The 21852-nt window shown below is 36.3% G+C and overlaps 1 protein-coding gene across 17 annotated transcripts in view; it reads left to right on the top strand.

The window, feature by feature from the left end:
• KDM4C (lysine demethylase 4C) overlaps positions 1-21852 on the top strand; it is a 412741-nt gene that overhangs the window by 264859 nt on the left and 126030 nt on the right. For all 17 annotated transcript variants that reach the window (XM_054519941.2, XM_024251879.3, XM_063713994.1 and 14 more), the window contains 2 exons: positions 18942-18997; positions 21165-21273. In XM_054519941.2, coding sequence (XP_054375916.1) covers positions 18942-18997; positions 21165-21273 — 165 coding nt within the window. The remainder of the gene's footprint in view (positions 1-18941; positions 18998-21164; positions 21274-21852) is intronic.

Below are 21852 nucleotides of genomic sequence, written 5' to 3'. Positions count from 1 at the left end.
GTGGTGTATAGTGCCAGCCTGGGACTCACCCTTCAGGACACTGGGCTCCCCGCTGGCCCAGAACTGGTAAAGAAATGCTAAGAGCCAAGGCCTGGAATTGAGGACCCCAAGATCCTGCTTGGTACTCCAATTCCTGTGGCCAAGCTGGTACCTAAGGTGCAAGAGAAAGTCCCCTTTACTTTCCCCCCTACTTTTCTTATCAGAAAGAATCTCTCCTTGTGGCCACCATTACCTAGGAATGTGCTGACTTTCAACTAAAGTTAGCAAGTCTCAGAGTCTCACCCAAGGCTCATGGGGTACCATCTGGGTATCACTGCTGGTTATTCAGGGCTGAAAGGCTGTTTAGTCAGCAGATGATGACTCTTGCCAATACTAGGTCCATTGTTTCAAGGTAGTGAGTTCCCTTCTGGCCAAGGGTGTGTCTAGAAATGTCCAGGAGCTAGGCTCTACAATGGAGCCTTCATGACTCTTCCCAGTGCCCTGTCCTACAGTGGGTGAGCTGGTATCCAAGATGCAAGGCAAAGTCCTTTTTAGTCTCTCTTCTCCTCTCCTCAAGCAGAAGGAAGGGATCTCTTTTCATGAGCTCTGCTGCCTGAAATTGAGGTCGGAGGTGGCACAAGTACTTCCTCAGCTGCCTCGACTGGTGTCTCAGTAAGTTGAATGTCCAGTGGCTCTGAGCCCAGTCCGGCACCATGACTCGCCTAGGAGTTGCAGTCCTTGTGGCCTAGACTGCCTTTCATGTTTATTTAGCACCCCAGAGTACTCTAGCCCATGGTGGCGAGGCTTCCTGGAACTGGGATGTGTGATCTCCCTCTGGCTTGGGCTGGTTAAATATTCCCTCTGTGGGCAGGCATCAGGTCAGTTCAGCTAGGTTTGCTTTCTGTTGTAACTGGGCAGCACTGAATTCAATGCATTGTCTTACAATTTCTGTGCTCTCCTGTGCCACGTGACCATTGCCAGGGGATAAGGGAGGGGTGGCGTTGGTGATTCAAGATTGTTTTTCCTACCCGTTTCAGTGCCTCTTTCAGTGATAGGAAGTTAAAAACCAGGTACTGTGGGTGCTCACCTGATTTTTGATTCTTATGAAGGTACTTTTTTATATAGATAGTTGTTAAATTTGGTGTTCCTGCAGGAGGGGATGATTCTTGGAGCCTTCTATTTGGCCATCTTGTTCTGCCCTGTCTCCAAAATCCTCTCATTACTTTTGACTTAAGTTTCTACAGTTTGTGTCTAATCTGTGCATTGGTTTCTACTGTAGGCTATTGCTAATTTAAAATTTAATGCTAATATGCTCACCATAAAAATGTAGAATTTGGAGAGCTTTCTTTCTGGGTTTTCCCCCACCATTTTGTTTTTTTTGCCTATACTGAAAATTGTTAAGGCTAAGTATTTCTGTGAAATACATCAACACTACTTTAGGGATATACTTTTAATTATGAAGGAGGATGTTAGTTAAATGCCTGGAATATGTTGATAACCTAAATATTTACCTCTATTCCAATAAATTATAATCCAAGTCCTTAATCTTCTGTAGAGTATTAAAAGGTAATTGCTAATAAGTAATAGGAGAATTTTTTGTGTGATCTTCTGAAGAATTTAAATTATAAAATTCTAAAGAGTAAATAAATATAAAAATAAAATTAATATAAAAATAAATTAATAAACAAATTAAAAAGGAATGTGTGTAAGATTATTTTTTAATTTGGGGGACAGTGTAGCATTTGGTAGATGTTTCTCTCCAGGGAATTTAGATGTTTCTTCCAGGACCTTTCGGGGACTGAGGGCTGTGGGATTTTGTTAGAGTGCCACAAATATGAGTGAGAACTGCATGTGAGGATTGATAATGTAACATCATAGAAAGTCACAGAATGTAACATCCAACCCCCTTTTATGACTTTGACCAATTGTGAGTTGCCTGGCTTCTGTACATGGCAGCGTTAAGCCTATGTTGTCACTGTTTATTGCTAGTTTGAAAAACTCCAAATAAAGTATCAGTTGTGCTATGTCCTTCTAGGGAGCTTTTTTGTTACCTTAAAGAATTCTTGGAGGTCAGGCAGGGTAAATACAGTAGCCAGTATACCTATAATCTAGATATTAAATCAAGATTGAAGGAAGATGTGAAAGTAACATAATGAGAAGGTTTGGCTTTATTAAAGATCTTCAGCCAAGGTTCTTTTTGGCCCTAGAATTTGTTTATTCTGGCTTGCTTTGTATTTCCATTTTGCTTTAATTAGTTTGTCTTAAAAATTAGGGACCTTAAATAAAACTAAATTTACTTATGCATTTTTTAACCTAGAGGTGGTGGGTAAGAGAAATATATAAGAATAACATGTGACACTGATAAATACTGACCAGATGACTAATTACATGTCATTATATATTTTCATCATTATATATCATTCATCTATGAAAATGCTGTGTTTGATAGTATAATGGCGAATATATGTCATTATACTTTTGTCCAACTCGTAGAATGTACAACACCAAGAGTGAATCCTAAACTAAACTGTGGATTCTGGGTGATGATGTGTCAGTGTAGGTTCATCAGTTGTAACAAATGTGCTGCTGTGGTGGGGGATGTTGATAATGATGGAAGCTATGTACGTGTGCAGGCAAGAGATAATTGGGAAGTTTCTGTACGCTTCAATTATGCTATGAACTTAAAGTTGCTATAAAAAATAAAGTCTAATAAAAAAGTTATTTTAAGGCTTTACTGTAACCCTGTCTGCTTTGATGCAAAGTACATTATATTTTAAATTCCATTTTATTTCAATATATGCCTTACAGTTAATTCAGGAGAATTTGAATATTTATGCTTGATAGTAATATAGTACAACAAAAAAAGCAGCTATCCATTATACCATTATAGTTTTGGATGACTATTGCCATGCTATCAAAAACTAGATTTTGTAATGAAAAATGTAAGAGTACTTTATAGGTTGGAATTCTCATTCCGTATAATGGAATGCATAAACTAGGTAATTATACACATTTATTATTTACTGAAAAGCATTTATTTTATTCTGCAGAATCATAAAGAAAGTTGTATTTATTATATATGTATAATAAACATAACATTCTTTTTCTTTTTCCCAAAATGCTTTTAAGAAATCAAAACCCAAACATGAAATGGGTTTCCAACTTAGCCATACATGTGTTCATTGTGTCCTTTATTTTACTTGTTTATTTATTTATTGAGATGGAGTCTTGCTCTGTTGCCCAGGCTGGAGTGCAGTGGTGTGATCTTGGTTTGCTGCAACCTCTGCCTCCCGGGTTCAAGTGGTTCTCTTGCCTCAGCCTCCCGAGTAGCTGGGATTACAGGTGCACACCCCCATGCCCAGGTTTTTTGTATTTTTAGTAGAGACAGGGTTTCACCCTGTTGGCCAGGCTGGTGTCAAACTCCTGACCTCAGGTGGTCTGCCTGCCTTGGCCTCCCAAAGTGCTGGGATTACAGGCGTGAGCCATTGCACCTGGCCAGTTTTTTAAAAAATTGTAGTAACAATTAGATATAAGCAAACTATATCTTGATGATCACTTGGAATTAGCTTTCCTTTTCCACTTACAAAGAATGGAATATACAATTGGAGTGATTTAAAAAAAAACTATTTTGGTGGCTGTTTATATATACATATATATGTATATGTGTGTGTGTATATGTATATATAAACAGCCACCAATATTTCATATATATATGTGTGTGTGTGTGTGTATAAAATATTGCTTGGTTATAAGTAAATGGCATCTGCATATTAAGTAATGGTTGCCACTAATGCCCTTCAGTGCTGCACATGGCCATTTTATTTGTCTTCTGAACCAAGGTGAAGTCATTTGTCTGCATAAATCATAGTTATAGAATTAACTTCCGGAACTATCTGAGGTGTAATGGTCTTCATAAATCCCACCCCCCTAGTACTGCTAAATTTTGTGAGCTAGAGATTGTAAGTGACTTGTTGAAAAATATTTATCAGACCTCTGGAACTTTGGAGTATACCTTAGTCTAATTTCCAACCTTAAGTCTCAGGTAAAGACAATTCATGTCTTAGAAAACTGGTAACTCTTGACATCTTTGTGAACCATGAAGCTCCAACCCCTATAACTCTGTATTTACTTTTCCATAATATTAGGCAGGTGGTGAAAGAATGTTAGGTAGAATCTTTGACTCCCACCACTGTTTGAAGCTGAGTCCAATAAATTGAGCGTAATTCCTGTAGATGGAGGCACATCTCGTAAGAACCAACCCTAACTCCACTCAGTTGAATCTGAAGGCAACTTTCTGTCCTGTCTAAAGCAAGAGTTTGCTTAGGGTAGAGATTATTAAAGAAAACTTGTATGGTTGAGGATTATGTTACTTTTATTCCAGAACACAACCTTTATTACCCCTGTCCAACCTCCCAAATAAAAATAATGATGCTGATAATTGATGTTAGAAATTACCAAGCATTTGTCTCTTGGAATCTTCTGCTTTAGAGAAAGTAGTTTCATTTTCGAACTTTGGACCTATGTATTCAGAATAACTATGGATTTTCATGTAAGCTAATATAACTAGCAGGGATAGACTTTTCTTTATTTCCACAGAACTTGATACCGATAAAGGCTAAGGAATTCTTCCTGTATCTCAGAAGCCTCATTTTACAACTAATGAACCAGAGGGTTTTAGAGTTGTGATTCCTTTGCCCAGGATCACCCTTGTGTGTGCTAAGAGAACCAGGATGCCAGGCCATCTCATTCCCAGGCCTTGCCTCCTCTGCTCAGCTTTTGTTTTTGGAGGGGAAAGAAGGCCAAACCACTGACCTAATCCTGAACAATTTATTTGACTAGTTTTTGTTTGTTTACATTGAAAATAAAGCCAGCACTAACTTCTAGTGTTACTGGTTTTCTACTTAATGTAGAATAATTAGTATTATTGGTTGGATGAGCAGGTTCTTTTCCCTTTCATATGTACTCTAGGTTCTGCCTAGAGGACCTTTCCCAGAACTGGATAATGTCTTGAATTCAATTTCCCAACTGACAACAGCGTTGGCATTTTTCTTTTTCGAAGAGCTCTGAAGTGGCTTTGTAGATCAGAGCGATTGATTTTGAGATCAGATTGGCTTATGGCCTTGAGAGGTCATGGTGGCATTGCTGTTCCCTCTGATCTGTTTTATGCTGGATTTTTTTTTTTTTTTTATAAATTCCACGGGATGCTGTCAAGACCAGGTGATGAGAGGCTGTCAGCCTGCAAGGCTGACTTTGATCTTTATACAAAGTAAAACTAGTGGAAAAAGAAAGGCCCAGTTCTTGTCAAAGGCTGGACATTCACCATTGGGCGGGTAGCCAAGTGGTTGCTTTTGCTATCTTATTCTTCCCCATTGTGGTGTCTCTTAAACCACTGGACAGGACTCTACTCTCTCATTTGAGGTAATATATTTGGCTTCAAAATCACCTCTTGCCTCCTGAGGTGGCAGATTATTCTGAATAGCTGCAGACTTAAACCTTGGTCTGCAAAGGCCATGGTGGTAATAATTATTTCACTTTAACCAAACAGAGGAGCACATAAGAGGATATCAGTTATCCTGACAGCATAGCTATGATGTGGAAGCCATCCCGTTAGGAAACCGCTTAGTGGCTAAAAAGTCACAAATCATTTTTCTCTGTTCTTTCCTCTTTCTTTTGCTCAATAACACCCCCCACCTCTGCTCTGTAATGGAGAGAAATAAAAAGAAGTCTAGATAGCTTACTGTAAGTGGAACTGTATTCATAAATAGCTTCTTGATTGAGAACAAATGCCTCATTAATCTTTAGTGCTTCAACTAGAAAGCACAAGTAAAGTCAAGAAGAATAATGAGTGACATTATAGGGAGCCTAACATACTGTACTACACACCAGGCTGTGCGTGCCTGGAGGTCACTGGGCTGCAAGGCACATCTCTTTTGCAATGAGGAGAGAGAGCCCCCAGGAAGAGTGTGGAAAAACTGCAGTGCAGGCATTTCTCTTGAGTGGCAAAAATTAATTCAGTGACATGATGAAGAAATCATGTACTTTTTTTTTTTTGGTGGTGGTGTTGGGGCATCAGTTGGTCTCTCAATCTGAGTGTTGCTTTTTTTAAAAAATTGTTTTTGAAATACATAATTGTACATATTCATGGGGTACACAGTGGTGTTTCAGTACATACAATGTATAGTGATCAGGGCAATTAACCTATCCATCATCTCAAACATTTATCATTTCTTGATGTTGGGAACATGCAATACCTCCTCTAGCTATATGAAATTGTATGTTATTGTTAGCTATAGTCATCCTACACTGGTATAGAACACAGAAATATAGAACTTAGTCCTATCTAGCTGTAATTTTTTATCTTTTAACACATCTCTCCCAATTCCTCCTTTCTGTCTATCCTTCTCAGCCTCTAGTATCGTTTTACTTTTTACTTCTATGGGATCAACTTGTTTCAGTATCCACATATAAGCGAGAATATGCAGTGTTTAATTTTCTGTTCCTGGCTTATTTCACTTAATGTCCTCCAGTTCCTTCCATGTTGTTGCAAATGACAGGATTTCATTCTTTTTATGGCTGAATAGTATTCCATGGTGTATACATGCCACATTTGCTTTATTCATCTTTCGTTGGATACTTAGGTTGATTCCATATCTTAGCTATTTTCAACAGTGCTACAGTAAACATAGAGGGGGCATATATGTCTCTTTGATACAATGATTTCTTTTCCTTTGGATAAATTCCCAGTAGTGGTATTGCTGTATCATGTGGTAGTTCTATTTGTAGTTTTTTGAAGAAACTTCATACTGTTCTCCATGGTGGCTTTACTAGTTTACATTCCCACCAACAGTGATAAGAGTTCCTTTTTCTCCACGTCCTTACCAGTATTTTGTTACTTTTTGTCATTTTAATAATACGCATTCTCACTGGGGTGAAAGGATAACTCAATGTGGTTTTGATTTACATTTCCCTGGTGATGTTTACCCTTTCTTTTTGTATATTTGTTTTCCATTTGTATGTATTTTGTGAAATGTATGTTCAGATCGTTTGCCCATTCTTTGTTTCTTTGTTTTTGTTTGTTTTTGAGACAGGGTCTCACTTCCATTGCCCAGGCTGGAGTTTAGTGGTGCTCTCTCAGCTCACTGTATTCTCTACTTCCTGAGCTCATGTGATCCTCCCACCTTTGCCTCCCAAGTAGCTGGGACTACAGGTACATGCTACCACCCAGCTAAGTTTTTGTATTTTTAGTAGAGATGAGGTTTTGCCATGTTGCCCAGGCTGGTCTTGAACTCTTGGGCTCAAGTGATCCTCCCGCCTTGGCCTCTCGAAGTGCTAGGATTATAGGCATGAGCTACCATGCCTGGCCATTTGCCCATTCTTAAATCAGATTTTTATTTTATTTTTTTTCTGTTGAGATGTTTGAGTTCCTTGTGTATTCCAGATATTAATCCTCTTTTTCAGATGAATAGTTTGCAAATATTTTTTCCCATTCTGTAGTTTTTCTTTTCACTCTATTATTTCGTTTGCTATGCAGAAGCTTTTTCGTTTGATATATCCCATTTGTTTATTTTTGCTTTTGTTGCCTTTGCTTTTGAGGTTTTAATTCATAAAATCATTTCCCAGACCAATGTCCTGAAGTGTTTCCCTTATGTTTTCTTCTCATAGTTTTATTGTTTCAGATCTTAGATTTAGGTCTTTGATTCATTTTAAGTTGATTTTTGTATAGGGTGAGAAGTGGGAATCTAGTTTCATTCTTCTGCATATGGATATCCAATTTTTCCGGCACTATTCATTGAAGAGACTGTCAATTCCCTGATGAGTGTTCATGGCACCTTTGTCCACAATCATATGACTGTAGATATGTGGGTTGATTTCTGGGCTCTCTATTCTGTTCCCTTGATGTATGTGTCTGTTTTTATGCCAGTTCCATGCTGTTGTGGGTTACTACAGCTTTGTAGTATATTTTGATGTCTAGTAGTGTGACGCCTCTAGCTTTGATATTTGCTTAAGATTGCTTTGGCTATTTGGGATCATTTGTGGTTCCATACAAATGTTAGGGTTATTTTTTTCTATTTCTGTGAAGAGTGTCATTGGTGTTTTGATAGGGATTGCGTTGAATCTGTAGATTGCCTTGGGTAATACTGTCATTGTAACAATGTTAATTCTTCCAGTCCATGAGCTTGGGATGTTTTCCCATTTATTTGTATCTCCTTCAGTTTCTTTCTTCATTTTTTTATAGTTTCTCTTATAGTGGTCTTTCACCTTCTTGGTTAAATTTATTTCTAGGTATTTGAAATCAAATACTTTGCTGTTTGTTGTCAGTGGTCATGCTGGGAAGAAAGAATAAGCCCGCTGGGTTTTTATTTGAAAACCAAATGTTGTATAATGTTAACAAAGTGAAGATGTATGTTCATCTTGGAGTCTTTGCTCAGGATCCTGGAAATACTATTATGTAATTGTCGTAAGCTCCATGTAGAGTACTTCTGACCAGTCTTACATGCTTCTTGCCACTTAATATGTGCCTGGCTTGTAACATAGGCACCAGAGCGGTGCTCTGAACACCTCAAATTAATTTTCATACCATTGTAAACAATGCCATTAGGAGGATAAATCCAGGAAAAAAATGTATTTTGAAACAAACAACATGATTTTCTGTTCTTCTGTTCTCTTTTATGTAAATTGTTATCTGCTGATATTTAAATAGATAAAATGTAGTAAGTTTACTTGGTTAGTGTTGTAAATTAGATGAAGAAAAACTAAATTTCTATAATGCAAAAAATACTGAGTGAAAATTCAGTTTGTATATTATAACTTTCTCAATATTTTCAGTTGGTTAGAATACAAGCCTACTTCACTTAAAAGATTTGTCTGCAACACCCCCCGATATAAGTCAACTGTGAGGGCAGGATCTTTGTCATTCACTGCTGTTGCTCAGGGTCTAGAGCACATCATGGTGATTAATATTTGTTGAATTAATGAATGAATGTTTTCACTAAGTGAGAGAACTTATTTGCCAGTACAAAATTCATTAGAGGTGAATTTTGGATTTGCAAATTTGTGGAATTTCCATTTAAAAGGTACTGCAGGACACTTGTCATTCAATTATATAATCACTCAGAACTCATACCAGCTCTGTTCTTCGATGAGAGATCCTGTCTTCTCTCCAGCCCTGATAATGAGCCACATATCCAGAAATGGTTCTCCCATGTCTTGCTGATCAGCACAGGTTTTCTGTTAATGTGATTAATTACTCTGTTTTCCCAGCTCAGAGAGCCCTATTTTACGGTTTTGCGTTTCTGTTATGAACATGTGAGATAAATGAGGGTGTGTTTGTGGGGGTACTTCAATCTAATTATTTTTCTACGACACTGAAAATTGGCTTTAGTGGCACTTATGGATATGCTACTAAAATGAGAGCTTCCTACAACGCAGCTTGAGAATGTTGGTATTGGCATTTCTTTAACTGATGTTTTATAGAAGAGACATTGGAACATGATTTCCCTCGGCTGCAAATAATGAACAACTGTGATAGCCATATTATAACAATGCTGTTCTCACCATTGTCAATGTTGTGTCAGCATTTTGATTATAAATACTCTTTTCCATGGTTTAATAACTGAGCCATAAAGAAATCATTCCATGTTATGAATTGCTATGCTAACTCTTCATCTCAGTGGTGATTTTTTATGAAACCAAATTTTAAAAATACCTGGCATTGTTAAAAGGGGATTTTGTCAGTGGTATTAGGTGAGCAAAAGGGACCTCATCAGGAAAAGTACAAAACTGTTCAGAATGTGATCAGATTTTATATTTTTTCATTTATCTTTTAGCCACCCTGAGGAAAAAAAATATACAGCAGAATGGCTTTTTAAATGCTGTTCTTTGGAGGCAGAAATAACAGCTGCCTTATAGAGTAATCGTGTTACAACAGGCATTTTAGTGTATATATTTTTTGTTTTGTTTTAGGGAACATTGGCTGACTAGCAGTATATCCAGACCTTTGTAATAGTGAGTCATTTTTTACTGGGTGTTATTGTTCCTGGAAAAGGCATGCTCATTAAACATAAAACAAGGCTGGCAATGAGCACAGACTGTTTGATTTTATTTATTTATTTTGTTCTGTAAGGATGAACAGTTTTGATATCACCATAGGTTAGATTGGAAAGAAGTTATAGTACACTGAAAGAGTCTAGAAGAGATCATAGGTGCCATTTTAAATTTTCATCTAATTAAAAGAAAATAGAAAAAAGATATAAATACCCACAGTCACATTAATTTTAAATTGCACGTTTCTTGTAAAAAGGTTAATTTCTTTGTGTGTGTGTCTGTGGGTTTGCTTTCTTTAATACAAAGGAACTAGATATTATCAGGAAAGTCTCCCATTTCCAACACTCTCAAAATCTCAAATTTCATTTTTTACAGAAAGCTACTTAAGCTGTTTTGTCAATTGGCCTTTCAACTCTTTTCTGTGTATTATAATCTAGTGTTATGGCTTGCTGTAAGGGACCCAAATGATATCAAAATTTATTTAACTTTCCTTAGTGTTTTCCCTTCATACTACTTTTTTTAATTCTTAGTATCCCAGTGGCTATGGATTTACCATGTCGTTTTCATTACTGTTTGAAATTTTAAGCTTTATTATAAAAATTTGGACATTACAAATAAAATTTAGGCTTCTGATAATTCCAGTTCCCACCAGAGGTAACTATTTTCTCCATTATAAACAGAAATGAAATTATAGTCATTATATAGTCCTTCTCCGTAGATTTAAATGTTTAGGGTAGATTGCAAGAAGTCAGCCTGCTGAGTCATTATTTCTGTGCATTTAAATTTTAATGGACAACGTTAAATTCTTCTCCATAACCATCATAACAGCTTACATGCCCCCCAAACTAGATATATTCTGATTTAAAATGTAAGGTTAGATCTCATTCTTTTCCTTTTTCATTTTCTTTATTCTTGAGGTTGGTTTTCTTTTCATGTGCTTACTGGCAATGAAGAGCCATTGAACTTTTTACATATTTTTTGTAACTGTGGGCTTTAAAAAATATTTTCCAGAAAACAGTTTTTGATATATGTATTGGGAGTATTTTTGTGTTATTTTATGTTAATTATGTTGTATTTTATTCTTTATGATTTTTAAATTTTGATATGTATCTTTTTCCTTTTAAATGTCTTCTTAAGGAGCCATATTTGTCCTAACTTCATCAGTATATTTGCCTATATTTTCTTATAATACTTTTATAGGTCTGTTCTGTTTTTAAGTTTAGGTCTGTAAATCAATTGGAGTATATTTTTATGAGTTAGGGACATAACACATAAACACACACCCCATTCAGTTGGATCTGGACATTTTGAATACTGTTATTGAATAGTTTTTGGTATGAGGTTTTGGTTATTTATTCAGCTCTGTCTTTCTGCTCTCTAATTCTGTTCTTAGGAGTAACCTGCTATTCAACATATTATTTATATGTCTAATTTCAATTTTTTTTGTAGAATTCTATATGGTTGATTTCTAAAAATATAATTTGTCATTTAGAGTCTCTTTTTTATATTTTTAATATACTTATTTATTTTAAAAACTTATTAAAATACAGCTGACCCTTGACCAACATGGAGGTTAGAGGTGCAGACCCCCCAGTTCAGCTGAAAATCTGCGTATAACTTTGGACTCCCCCAATACCTAACTACTAATAGCTTATTGTTTACTGGAAGCCTTACTGATATAACACAATTAACACACAATTTATATGTTATATTTATTATACGCTGTATTTTTACAATAACGTATGCTAGAGAAAAGAAAATGTTATTAAGAAAATCATAAGGAAGAGAAAATATATTTATTCATTAAGTAGAGTGGATCATCATAAAGGTCTTCATCCTTGTTATCTTCATGTTGAGTAGGCTGAGAAGGAAGAGGATGAGGGGTTGGCCCAGCTGTCTCAGGGGTGGCAGAGTCTATATATAAATGGCCCCATGCAGTTCAAGCTTACATTGTTCATGGGTCAACTCTATGTATTTTACATTTTGTGGCTCAGATCATTTTGCATCTAATTCCACTATTAATTTTAGCTGATAGAACCATATTTCTTGTGTTTTTTTGAGTTTTGATTGTGAGCTTATGTTTCTTAAAATTCAATATTGGGAAATTTTTAGAGGCCTTTGTTATAAGTGGTTGCCAAAAATTACAATTTACATTTTTGAATGAGCACACTCTGCCTTCAAATAATATCCTACTTCATGAAAAGTGTAAGACTCTTAAAACAGTATAACTTCATTAGCACTTCCCTTTGATTTGTGGTCTTATCTTACATTTTACTTCTTCATATACTACACAGTGTTATTATTTTTGTTTTAAGCATTTGTCTTTTAATGAAATTTGTTCATTCTCTCTTTCCCTTTCCTTCCCTCCCTCCCTCCCTCTGTCTCTCTTTCCCTCCCTCCTTCCCTTCCTCTCTCCCTCTCTCTCTATCCCACTCTGTGTGTGTATGTGTGTGTGTATGTGTCTGTGTGTCTGTATGTTGAAGGTACTAAAAAATGATTTTATATTTACCCAGGTATTTTTGGAGTTCTTCATTCCTTCCTGCTGATCCTTGGTAATGTGTGATTTCATTTTCCTCATTCTGAAGAACTTTATTTTGGCATTTGTTATGATGTGGATCTCCTGGGGACAAATTCTGTTAGATTTTTATCACACTGAGAGTGTTTCTATTTTTCCTTTTTTTTTAAAGGTTGTTTTCTTGGGAAGTAGACTTTTAGGCTGGCAGCTTTTTCTTGTAGTATTTAATAGATATTATTCCATTGCCTGTTTGCCTTCACGATTTCAGGTTAGATGTCACATGTAACTCATATAGTTGTTTACTAAATGTGGCTTTTTTTTTTCTCTGATTTTAAGGTATGTTCTTTTTATTTGGTTTCTAGAATTTTGATTGCTATGTAGCCAGGTATGTTTTATTTATATTTATCTGTTTAGAGTTTGCTGCAGTTTTTTGATCTGTGGGTTGATACCTTTTATCAGTTGTGGAAAATTTTCTGTCAATACCTCTTCCAATATTATCACCCCTTTTCTCTTTTTTCACCTTTTAGTACTCCAATTATACATAAATTGAGTAGTTTTTTTTTTTTTTTTCCCGTAGATCTGTATTGGTTTTTAAAACTCTCTTTTTGTCTTTCAATCCTATACATATGGCCCTCTGTATCCATGGGTGGATATGTGGATTCAACCAACTGTGGAAAAGAAATGCAGTTAGGCCTATAATGGGTTGTGTCTGTACTCAACATGTACAGACTTTTTTTTCTTGTCATTATTTCCTAATTGATATAGTGTAACAATTTACATATCATTTACATTGTATTAAGTATTATAAGTAATCTAGAGATGATTTAAAATATACAGGAGGATATGCATGGATTAATGCAGATACTAAGCTGTTTTATATAAAGGACTTCAGCATTTCTGGATTTTGGTATCTGTGAGGGGTCTTGGAACCAATCTCCCTTGGATACTGAGGGTCGACTGTACTTCCTATTCATTTGTCTCTATAGTCATTAAACTTTTACTCTGCCAATTCCCGTTTGCTTCTCAATCTGTTGAATGAAATCAACATTTTATTCTTTCCTATCTTGATCATAAATTTTTTTTTTGCTTTTTAGTATATCTTGTACTTTTTTGATTGTGTGCTAGACATTTTGTCTATGATGACTGAAATGAATATTATTATTTCCAGAAAGGGTGTGCTGCTTTTTCTCTTAGGTTCCTACAGTGGGGTGAAGTCAATCTGATTTGTATTTGAGCTGGGCATGTGCTTTATTGCAGCTTTAGTTTGATTAAGTCCACTCAGATTTCAGGTGTTTTGAGGATGGGATTAGGACTTTCCCTTCTGCAGGGTCTGTTATCTGGGCGCTGTGGAGATTCTAAAGATCTGCCTGCCTTTCATGGTTGAGCTGGCAACTTTTAAGAACTATGGAATATCTTTTGCTGTTTAGACCACAGTTGCCTGGACTTTGAGTTCCTGGAGAGTTTTCTTTTCTCTCCATTTCTATTTCTTGCTTTTTGCACCTCAAGAGGATTATTCATCACAGATACATATTTTTTGTTTCCCACTAAACAGCTACACTGAGATTATGCACTGACAATGTTATATTTATGTTATCTAGAACCACAGTTAATCTTGTGCATGTTTAACTACTGTACCTTTTGTATTTAGTGTGTGCTTAGGGAATGTTTTACATACATTAACTAATTAAGGGAAGTACTGTTTTTTTGCTCTACAGATAAAGTATCTGAGGCACAGAGGTTGAGTAACTGATCACAGTCATAAGAGTAATAAATGGCAGAACTTTTATTTGAACCTGGCCATCTGCACTATATTAAACACTGTGATATGTCATGGCTCTCCACTTTCACTGTTCTTCCTCTCAGTTAAATTTGATTCATTTAGCCTGAGGTTATATTGCACAGCATAACTAAAATGTTGGTTTGTTTTAAATGGTATCGTTACTTGGAAGGATAAAGTGGGGAAAATTTAATGATGTTATACCAATGAGATGTTTTACTAGCTAGATTAATGAAACAAATAGGAACACAAATTGTTATATGCTGCCGGGTAACACAATTTTTTATGATAAGGGTTCTTTTGCAGGGATTGTGTTTTGAAAAGGAGTTCTTGATTATTTATGGAAATGAGCAAATGGAGACTTAGTAATGCCTCTACCAGTATCATCTTCATGGTTTGTTTAGGTACATACAGGAACTTTCTTCTTGTCAGTTGTGAACTTCACAGGGCAGGCATTGCTTCTTGTTTATTTTTGCACTCTACTTTGATACCTTATGCCTTCCTTATGCTTTGGGGCAGAAGATGCTAGAGAAAAGGTGAGTGGACATTTGGATTAGGCAGACATAAGTTTGAATCTCAATTGTTCTCCTTGCTGATTGGATCAGATTTTGGAACGCTTTAACCCATGGTCCTGATCTAGCCCACTGCCTATTTCTGTAAATAACAATGTTGTTGGCATATAGGCACAACCAGTAGTTTAAATATTTTCCTCCAGCGGCAGAGTTGAGTGATTACAACTACTCTATAGTTGTGCAAAGTGTAAACTAGTAAATATCTAGTCATTTACAGAAAAAGTTTGATAACCATTGGGTTGGATGATTTTAGGAATACCACTTAATCTTTTGAATCTGAGTTTGTTTATCTATTAAGTGAAATAATAAATTACCTAATAAGTTTGTGATAAAGAAGGGAGGTGAAGTATATGAAATTTTTGGCATGGTACCTGGAATGCATTAGGCTTTTAATACATGTCTCTGTTCTTCTAATTTTTATTCTTGATATCAAGTTTAATGACTCAGTGTCTTGATGGATACTCTAGCACTTTCCTACCTTCTCCTTAAATTCTTTCATTGAAAGATTTGAAGGAAAATGATACAGGTACAATTACTCTGTTTTGTGTAGTGCCTTACATGTATCAGACATGGTAGATTCTTAAGAAAACTTGGGCTGCTTTTTGAGTGAGAGTTAATCTGTTAATTTTTAGAGTTATCAATTCTGTTCTCTGACAGTAAAGTACTATTTAAAAAAGGAAAGAAAGGTTAAAAATTGTCTTATCTGATATGTTTTCTACTGGGCTTTAAACATAGCCATGTAATGAAACTACAAATGAATGAATGGACAGGTTGGCATCTTTATGTTTTTACCAGATCAACTAGTTTGACCCTCTGAGGGACATTGAGTCAAACAAATGATGTAATTTGACATGACTTTCATTGTTTCCTACTTTTTTTTTTTTCAAAATTGGGAGAATAGAACAGAAACTGTGATATCATATAAATAACTTATGAGTGTACCTGGCCATGAATATTTTTGTTCTTTACAAAGAAATAAGATTTCTCAAGTAAATCATGGCAAAAATAACTTTGTCAACTCACTAAAGCTTGCAGCATACTTTCCTTAGAAAGTCCCAGTATGTGAAAATGGTCTTTGCATTTTATTAATCCTTTGTTAATTTTCAAGATTTTCACTCTTCCCTGTTTTGCCATGTTTTGTTATTTATTTAACAAACTCATATTAAGGGTATACTCTCTACTGGATATCATAATAGAGTAAGAGCAATTAACCTGACAGATATTCCAATAGCACTCAGTGAGTTTACAGTTTAGTGAGGGCAGCAGATAGCATGCAACAAATAGTTGCAAGAGTAATAAAGCTAATAAAAGGGGAGTATCAGTCAAAGTGTCAGTGGGAATGCCTGAGATAGAAGTACCTGAGCCAGGGGATTGGGGGTTCTTGTTTGAGGGAGTAACATTTAGGTTGAGATTTCAAGAATGTGTTTAGTTTAATTATTGATGAGTGGCGCAGGCTGGCTCTAAAGTGTTTAGGAAAGAAGGAACCTCATGGAGGTCCTTGAGGTGTCTAAACACAGTGAGGCTGGCCAAGACCAAGACCTGATGATTCTAGCCCTCTGAGGCCATATTAAGTACTGAGAAGCATTAAAAACCTTCTCTCATGGGGTTCAGAGTAGCTCTGGGTGGCTATTGCAATAGTTTAGGTCTGGTGAAGGATACCGGGGCTACCAGCGAAAGTGATGGCGGTGATGATGGGGAGAATGGGATGGATTTGGAGGTGGGATTGACAGAACTCAGTTGATTGGATCTAAAGGATGAGAGGAAAAATATGCCCTCCAATATGAGCTAGAATGGATGGTAGGCACCACTGATGGAAAACAGTCGGGGAGTATAGGCTGGAGAAGAAGATATGAGTTCAGTTTTGCATGTGTGTTTGAGATACCTGTGGCACTGTCAGTCAGACACCTCAGGGAATTAAGGTGTGAGCCATTGGCCTATGGAGAGTGATCGGAATCAGGGTAGAGGATCAGATGCTCAGCAGGCATGTGTGGAGAGAGAAGTAATAGGGCCTATTACAGAAATTCCAGCGTTTGAGGATAGTGAAAGAGAAGCCTGTTAAAGGAAGCTGAGGGTCAGCTAGAGGTGCAGGAGGACAATGAGGAATCTAAGGGTCATGGAAACCACAGGGAGAAAATCTTTCAGGAAGGATCAACAGTGTTGTATGGTGCTAAGAGGTCAGGTGAACCAAGGACTTGGAATTGTCTATTAGATTCTGTGACTTGGAGGGGAGGCTAGGAAGAGTGAATATCTTCTTGTGATGGTGGAGAATCTTAAACTCCATTTAAAATCTTGAGCCTACACATTGTATTTTAGAAGACTTTTTCCTCTTATTAGATTAGTGCTCTAGAACATGTGTACCTGTTAATGACCCTAATCAGGTGCTTTTGAGCAGCTTCCATGCTGCTGCGCTGTATTTAACTTTCCTAACTTGTCCCTTTAGGCTTCTCACTGCTACTTTCGTTAATCAGACATCTAATTCTCTTAGAGCCTGAGTGCTTCACAGTCCACAACTCTTTGCTGCATTCCCACTTTGAAACTAATGTCTTCATGTATACAACGAAAGCACTTGACCTCAAGTTTTGTTTCCTTTTTCATTCATTCATTTTCTTTCTCACCCCCTCTTTCTCTGTAGAAAGTGTGTTAAATTACTGGAAAAATACCTAAAATTGAGAACTTATAAAATGAACTACCAGAGTTCTCATTTTCAGTATTTGGATTGTGAAATTTTGCTTTCTTGGTGTGATTAATCAAAACCAGTTATTCCAAAGGCCTCTAGGATATGGCTTTGTGGTATGGATAGAGAAAATTCTTCATTGAGTTGTTATTTCCTCGAGCTGGGTTTATAATGGATTCAAATCAATATACACAGTGTATCTTTTACTACTCTGAATGCAGGAATTTTCATATAGATGTACAGAGACTTTTCAGACACACAAACCTGTTGGACATTTCTAGTTGTTTGCATTTATTACTGCCTAACAAAAGTTATACAGATATGTAATTCTTTCCAGTTGTTTTGGTATTGTTTTCCTCAGAAAAGTAAAAGCTATGAAGTTTCACACCTCATTAATAGTAGATCGGTTAGATGGATTCCTTGTAAAACTAGGCAAAATTGTCAAAATTTGTTACGAGACATCACTTTAGTGGACAAGGTAAAGAGGTTTCGTATATAAACTTTGGAGGAAAAAACTCCAAATAACTTCTACCGATCTAAAAAATGTATTAATGCAGAAAATTGAGAGGACAAGCTTCAAACAATTTAGGTCAAGAGAAGGCAGTGCACTGCTCTCTGGTCCTCCTTTTCCTGGTCTTTTTCATGAGAGTGTAGTGAGAAATAACTAATAAAATCTATATTTGTAGCAATTGGAGTCATCTTGGAGTAGAAAATTATATTCTAAGCTAAGACACATAAGAGTGCTGAAATGTTAAGCTTATGTGGGAAGGATAAAGCAAAACGTTTCTTGGTGCTGTTTTCTCGGGCCAGATAGCTGGAGTTGATCAGGACACTTTTTATAACACTATTTGCCCGCAGAAAGAGTGAGGCCCAAGTGTTACTTTGGTGAAAAGAGTATCGTTTAAAAATAGCCTGTTGCTTATCCTTGTATTAGAAAAAAGCCTACCCAGATTCGATTCACTAGCTGCCCTGTATCCAGGAGTGAATTCGCAGAGCACAAGGCTACACCGTTGTGTGTGCATTCTCTGCTCTAGAATTCTTGCACATACTAGGTATGTGGACTAGGTTCTCTGGACTGCTAGGTTCTCTGTGTCACAGCTTTCCTTTGATGACAGTGTCAATTTAAAATTATACCAGGTTCATTTCATGATGGTTCCCTCTGGGAGAATTTTATACCCTGAAATTTGAGGGGTGTACCTCTACCATTTCCCCCTCCTCTATCTTTCTTTTTGAACTTTTCAGAGATAGACCTTCATGTAATTCCCGATGGTTTTAATTTTAGAATGAAAAATCAGGATCTCTGGGAATATTTAGATGAATGGTAATGACTTTTGTTATGTGGGTCTGGTCTTCATGTGGTATTTTCTTTCCCCCCCCCAGGAATGCTGTCTCTGCAATTTGAGAGGAGGTGCTCTTAAGCAAACGAAGAACAATAAGTAAGTAATACATTAATTGTGTTGAATTTCATTATTTTTCTTTCTCCGTTCTAGAACCTTTGGATGACAGTTCGCTTTACCTCTCATTGTACAAGTGGTTTCAAAGCTTTTGCTGCTCAGATCTGAGGTTGGAATTCTGTGCTTCAGAGATTTCTACTGTTTGCACTCTCATCTCGGCAGGGCAAGAGTAGTCCAAGTTATGCTTCTGTTCTTTGTATTTGACACCATGAAAAATAACCCCTCTTTTACTCACAGAGTTTTAAAAATGAAGGTAGCCCATATCATCCAGGTGCCATTAGAAATCTGGTGTTTAATATGATGAATGCTATTGGTCTGTTAAAAACAGGGCATACCTGAGCAAGTGCAACCATGATCTTCAGATAAATCAGTCATAGCAATGACAATAAAACAAAACCATTTACTTTTTACATTAGCAAATTTATGAGAATGTATGTGTACTAAATTAGAAAAGATAGGGAGAAAACATTGATATTAAGATTTAAAGGGATCAGGTGGAGAATCTGAAGAGAGTCTTGAAAGAGAGTCATAAGTGAACATAAAAGGAAGGCAGTCTAGTTTTTATGACTGTTCTGCATGGATTTTATTTTTTTTTTCATGACCAGGTTTTAATATTGAAAATGGGGCCAAAGCATATTACAGGGTCCGCTGGAATAGAGACATGTCAAAATAACCTGGTCAGATTTTGCAGGCTGGCACTTGAGGGCCAGATTCATGTCCAAGATATGTTTTGTTGGACCCGTGCACCATTTTATAAATTGCATCTAAAATTTTAAAATTGAGATTTTTTACATAAAAATCCAGATTTTCATCTTTAATTGAAAATGATTGTATATCCCTATAAGGCAGTAATAACAAGTTGGGATAGAACCCAGTGTCAGTGGGGTAGGTACTCCTCAGTTCACCATGACTTCCTAGTGTATATGTATTTGCTTACATTCCGCCTGGCCCCCTGGGCACTGGAGTTAGGACTCCCGGTGTAATGTAATGGTGGATTTAGCATAATTCTTTACATGTGCACATGTTTCTGATTGCTGGGAAGGAGGAGTGAAGGTATTTATTGTTATCACATTAATAAAATTTGTTGTAAGGAACTGTAGGGTTTGCTTAATTTTTGAAAGAAGATGTTCTTCCACAGTCCTGGTTGATATGATTCGCACTATACTAAAAGTCTTCACTAGTTCTTGGATATTGCACTGGATGCCATACTGTGAGATGGTTTAGGTGGTTCTTGTAAAAACACAGGTGATAAGAAGTTCTCTTCCTATGCTTGGACCACAACAAAAAGAAATAGTGTTTTCTATAGAATGATAGTATTTATTTCAATGTGGAAGAATGCCCTGGTGGGATCGATACTTGTTCTCTCTTCCTGTGGTCTTGAAAGACAGGATAGAGTCTGATGCTGTTTGAGTGAAGTAAATATGCTTTGGCTTAAAAATAGGTTGATGGATTTGACAATTCTTTCAAGATCTCTTCAAACCTCGTGACTCTTTATTTTGGGATATAACATTTATGAGACATTTAATAGTATTAACGGGAAAGTTGTCATTTTTCCGAAGGTGAAAAAAGTAGAAAACTAAGGTATGAGGTAAATTACATTTCTTTTTGTCTCTGGGTTTCATTGATTATGGTAAGTTTGCAGCAAGAAACAATTTAATTAAAGATTAGCATTAATTCTTTTGGAAAACTTTTGCTATTTAAACAAGTTTGCTTCGTGACATTTGTATTATTTTAAAAGGTTGTGTGCTATACCCAGTTCATACCTTTTATTAATTGAACTAATCTTTTGCCACATATTGATTAGCGTAAGTACATTAAGCACATACATGCATATTCCAGCACCAAATGAAATAAGAAACCCACATTTCAGTATTTTGCAGATCAAGTGTAGAAAAATATATGCACGTTAATAGGATAGAGTCCTGGGCCTTTATCAGCTCTTCATGGCACAATGTTGTTGGGCAGCTGTGGTACTGAGTCTGTCCAGGTATCATTCAGGTTTACAGTTCAGAATCTGTTTGTAATGGATTTAGGCTTTTGGCTTTCTTGCTCATCTGGGTATTTCCCATCTGTGAGAACTGGCATCACCAAGTTGAAGTATGTAAGTTTAGGGAACTTTTGTTTATGTTTAATGTCTCCTTTCCTGTAGGTGGGCCCATGTCATGTGTGCCGTTGCAGTCCCAGAAGTTCGATTCACTAATGTCCCAGAAAGGACACAAATAGATGTAGGCAGAATACCTTTACAGAGGTTAAAATTGGTGAGTGGCAAAGCTTCTTTTTTACCTCATAAATTAGTGTTAATTTCAAGTTCTGAATTTTTCCATTAATGCACACATTCCCAAGGTATATTTTTTCCTAGCTTTCTTTTATTTTTCTACCCTTATTTTCCTTTAGCCTAAATTTATTTATTCTTACAAATTCTTTTCCTGTTATATTGTAAGTCTGCATATAACCTTCCTCAATTTCTGTCTGAAATGAGGAAAAAGATAGTAATACATTTCCTGAATTAATGTGAACTTTCAAACTATAGGTTATCTGGTAAGATTTGTCAGTACTGGAGCTGAGCCATCTAACTCTATTTAAATTGTTTAGATTTTTCTCTTGACTCTCTTTGGTTGGTCTTAACCTAGCAAAATATATCTAACCTAATTTCATTATCTCTTCACCAAGAAGAGACACACAGAGAAATAAAGAAGCTTTTATTTTTACGAAGATATTTTCTCACTCTTGAATAGGTACAAGTCGCTTAATATGCCAAACTCTCTGGCTTGTTCAGAAACTGTGTAAAAATCTTCCCATTGGTTTCTGTTAACCGCATTTTTCATTGAAAATATAGG

Source organism: Pongo abelii, chromosome 13, assembly GCF_028885655.2.
Source record: "Pongo abelii isolate AG06213 chromosome 13, NHGRI_mPonAbe1-v2.0_pri, whole genome shotgun sequence".
Taxonomy (NCBI): Eukaryota; Metazoa; Chordata; class Mammalia; order Primates; family Hominidae; genus Pongo; species Pongo abelii.
The sequence above is the reverse complement of the archived record's forward strand: the minus strand, read 5'-3'. Positions and strand labels throughout refer to the sequence as shown.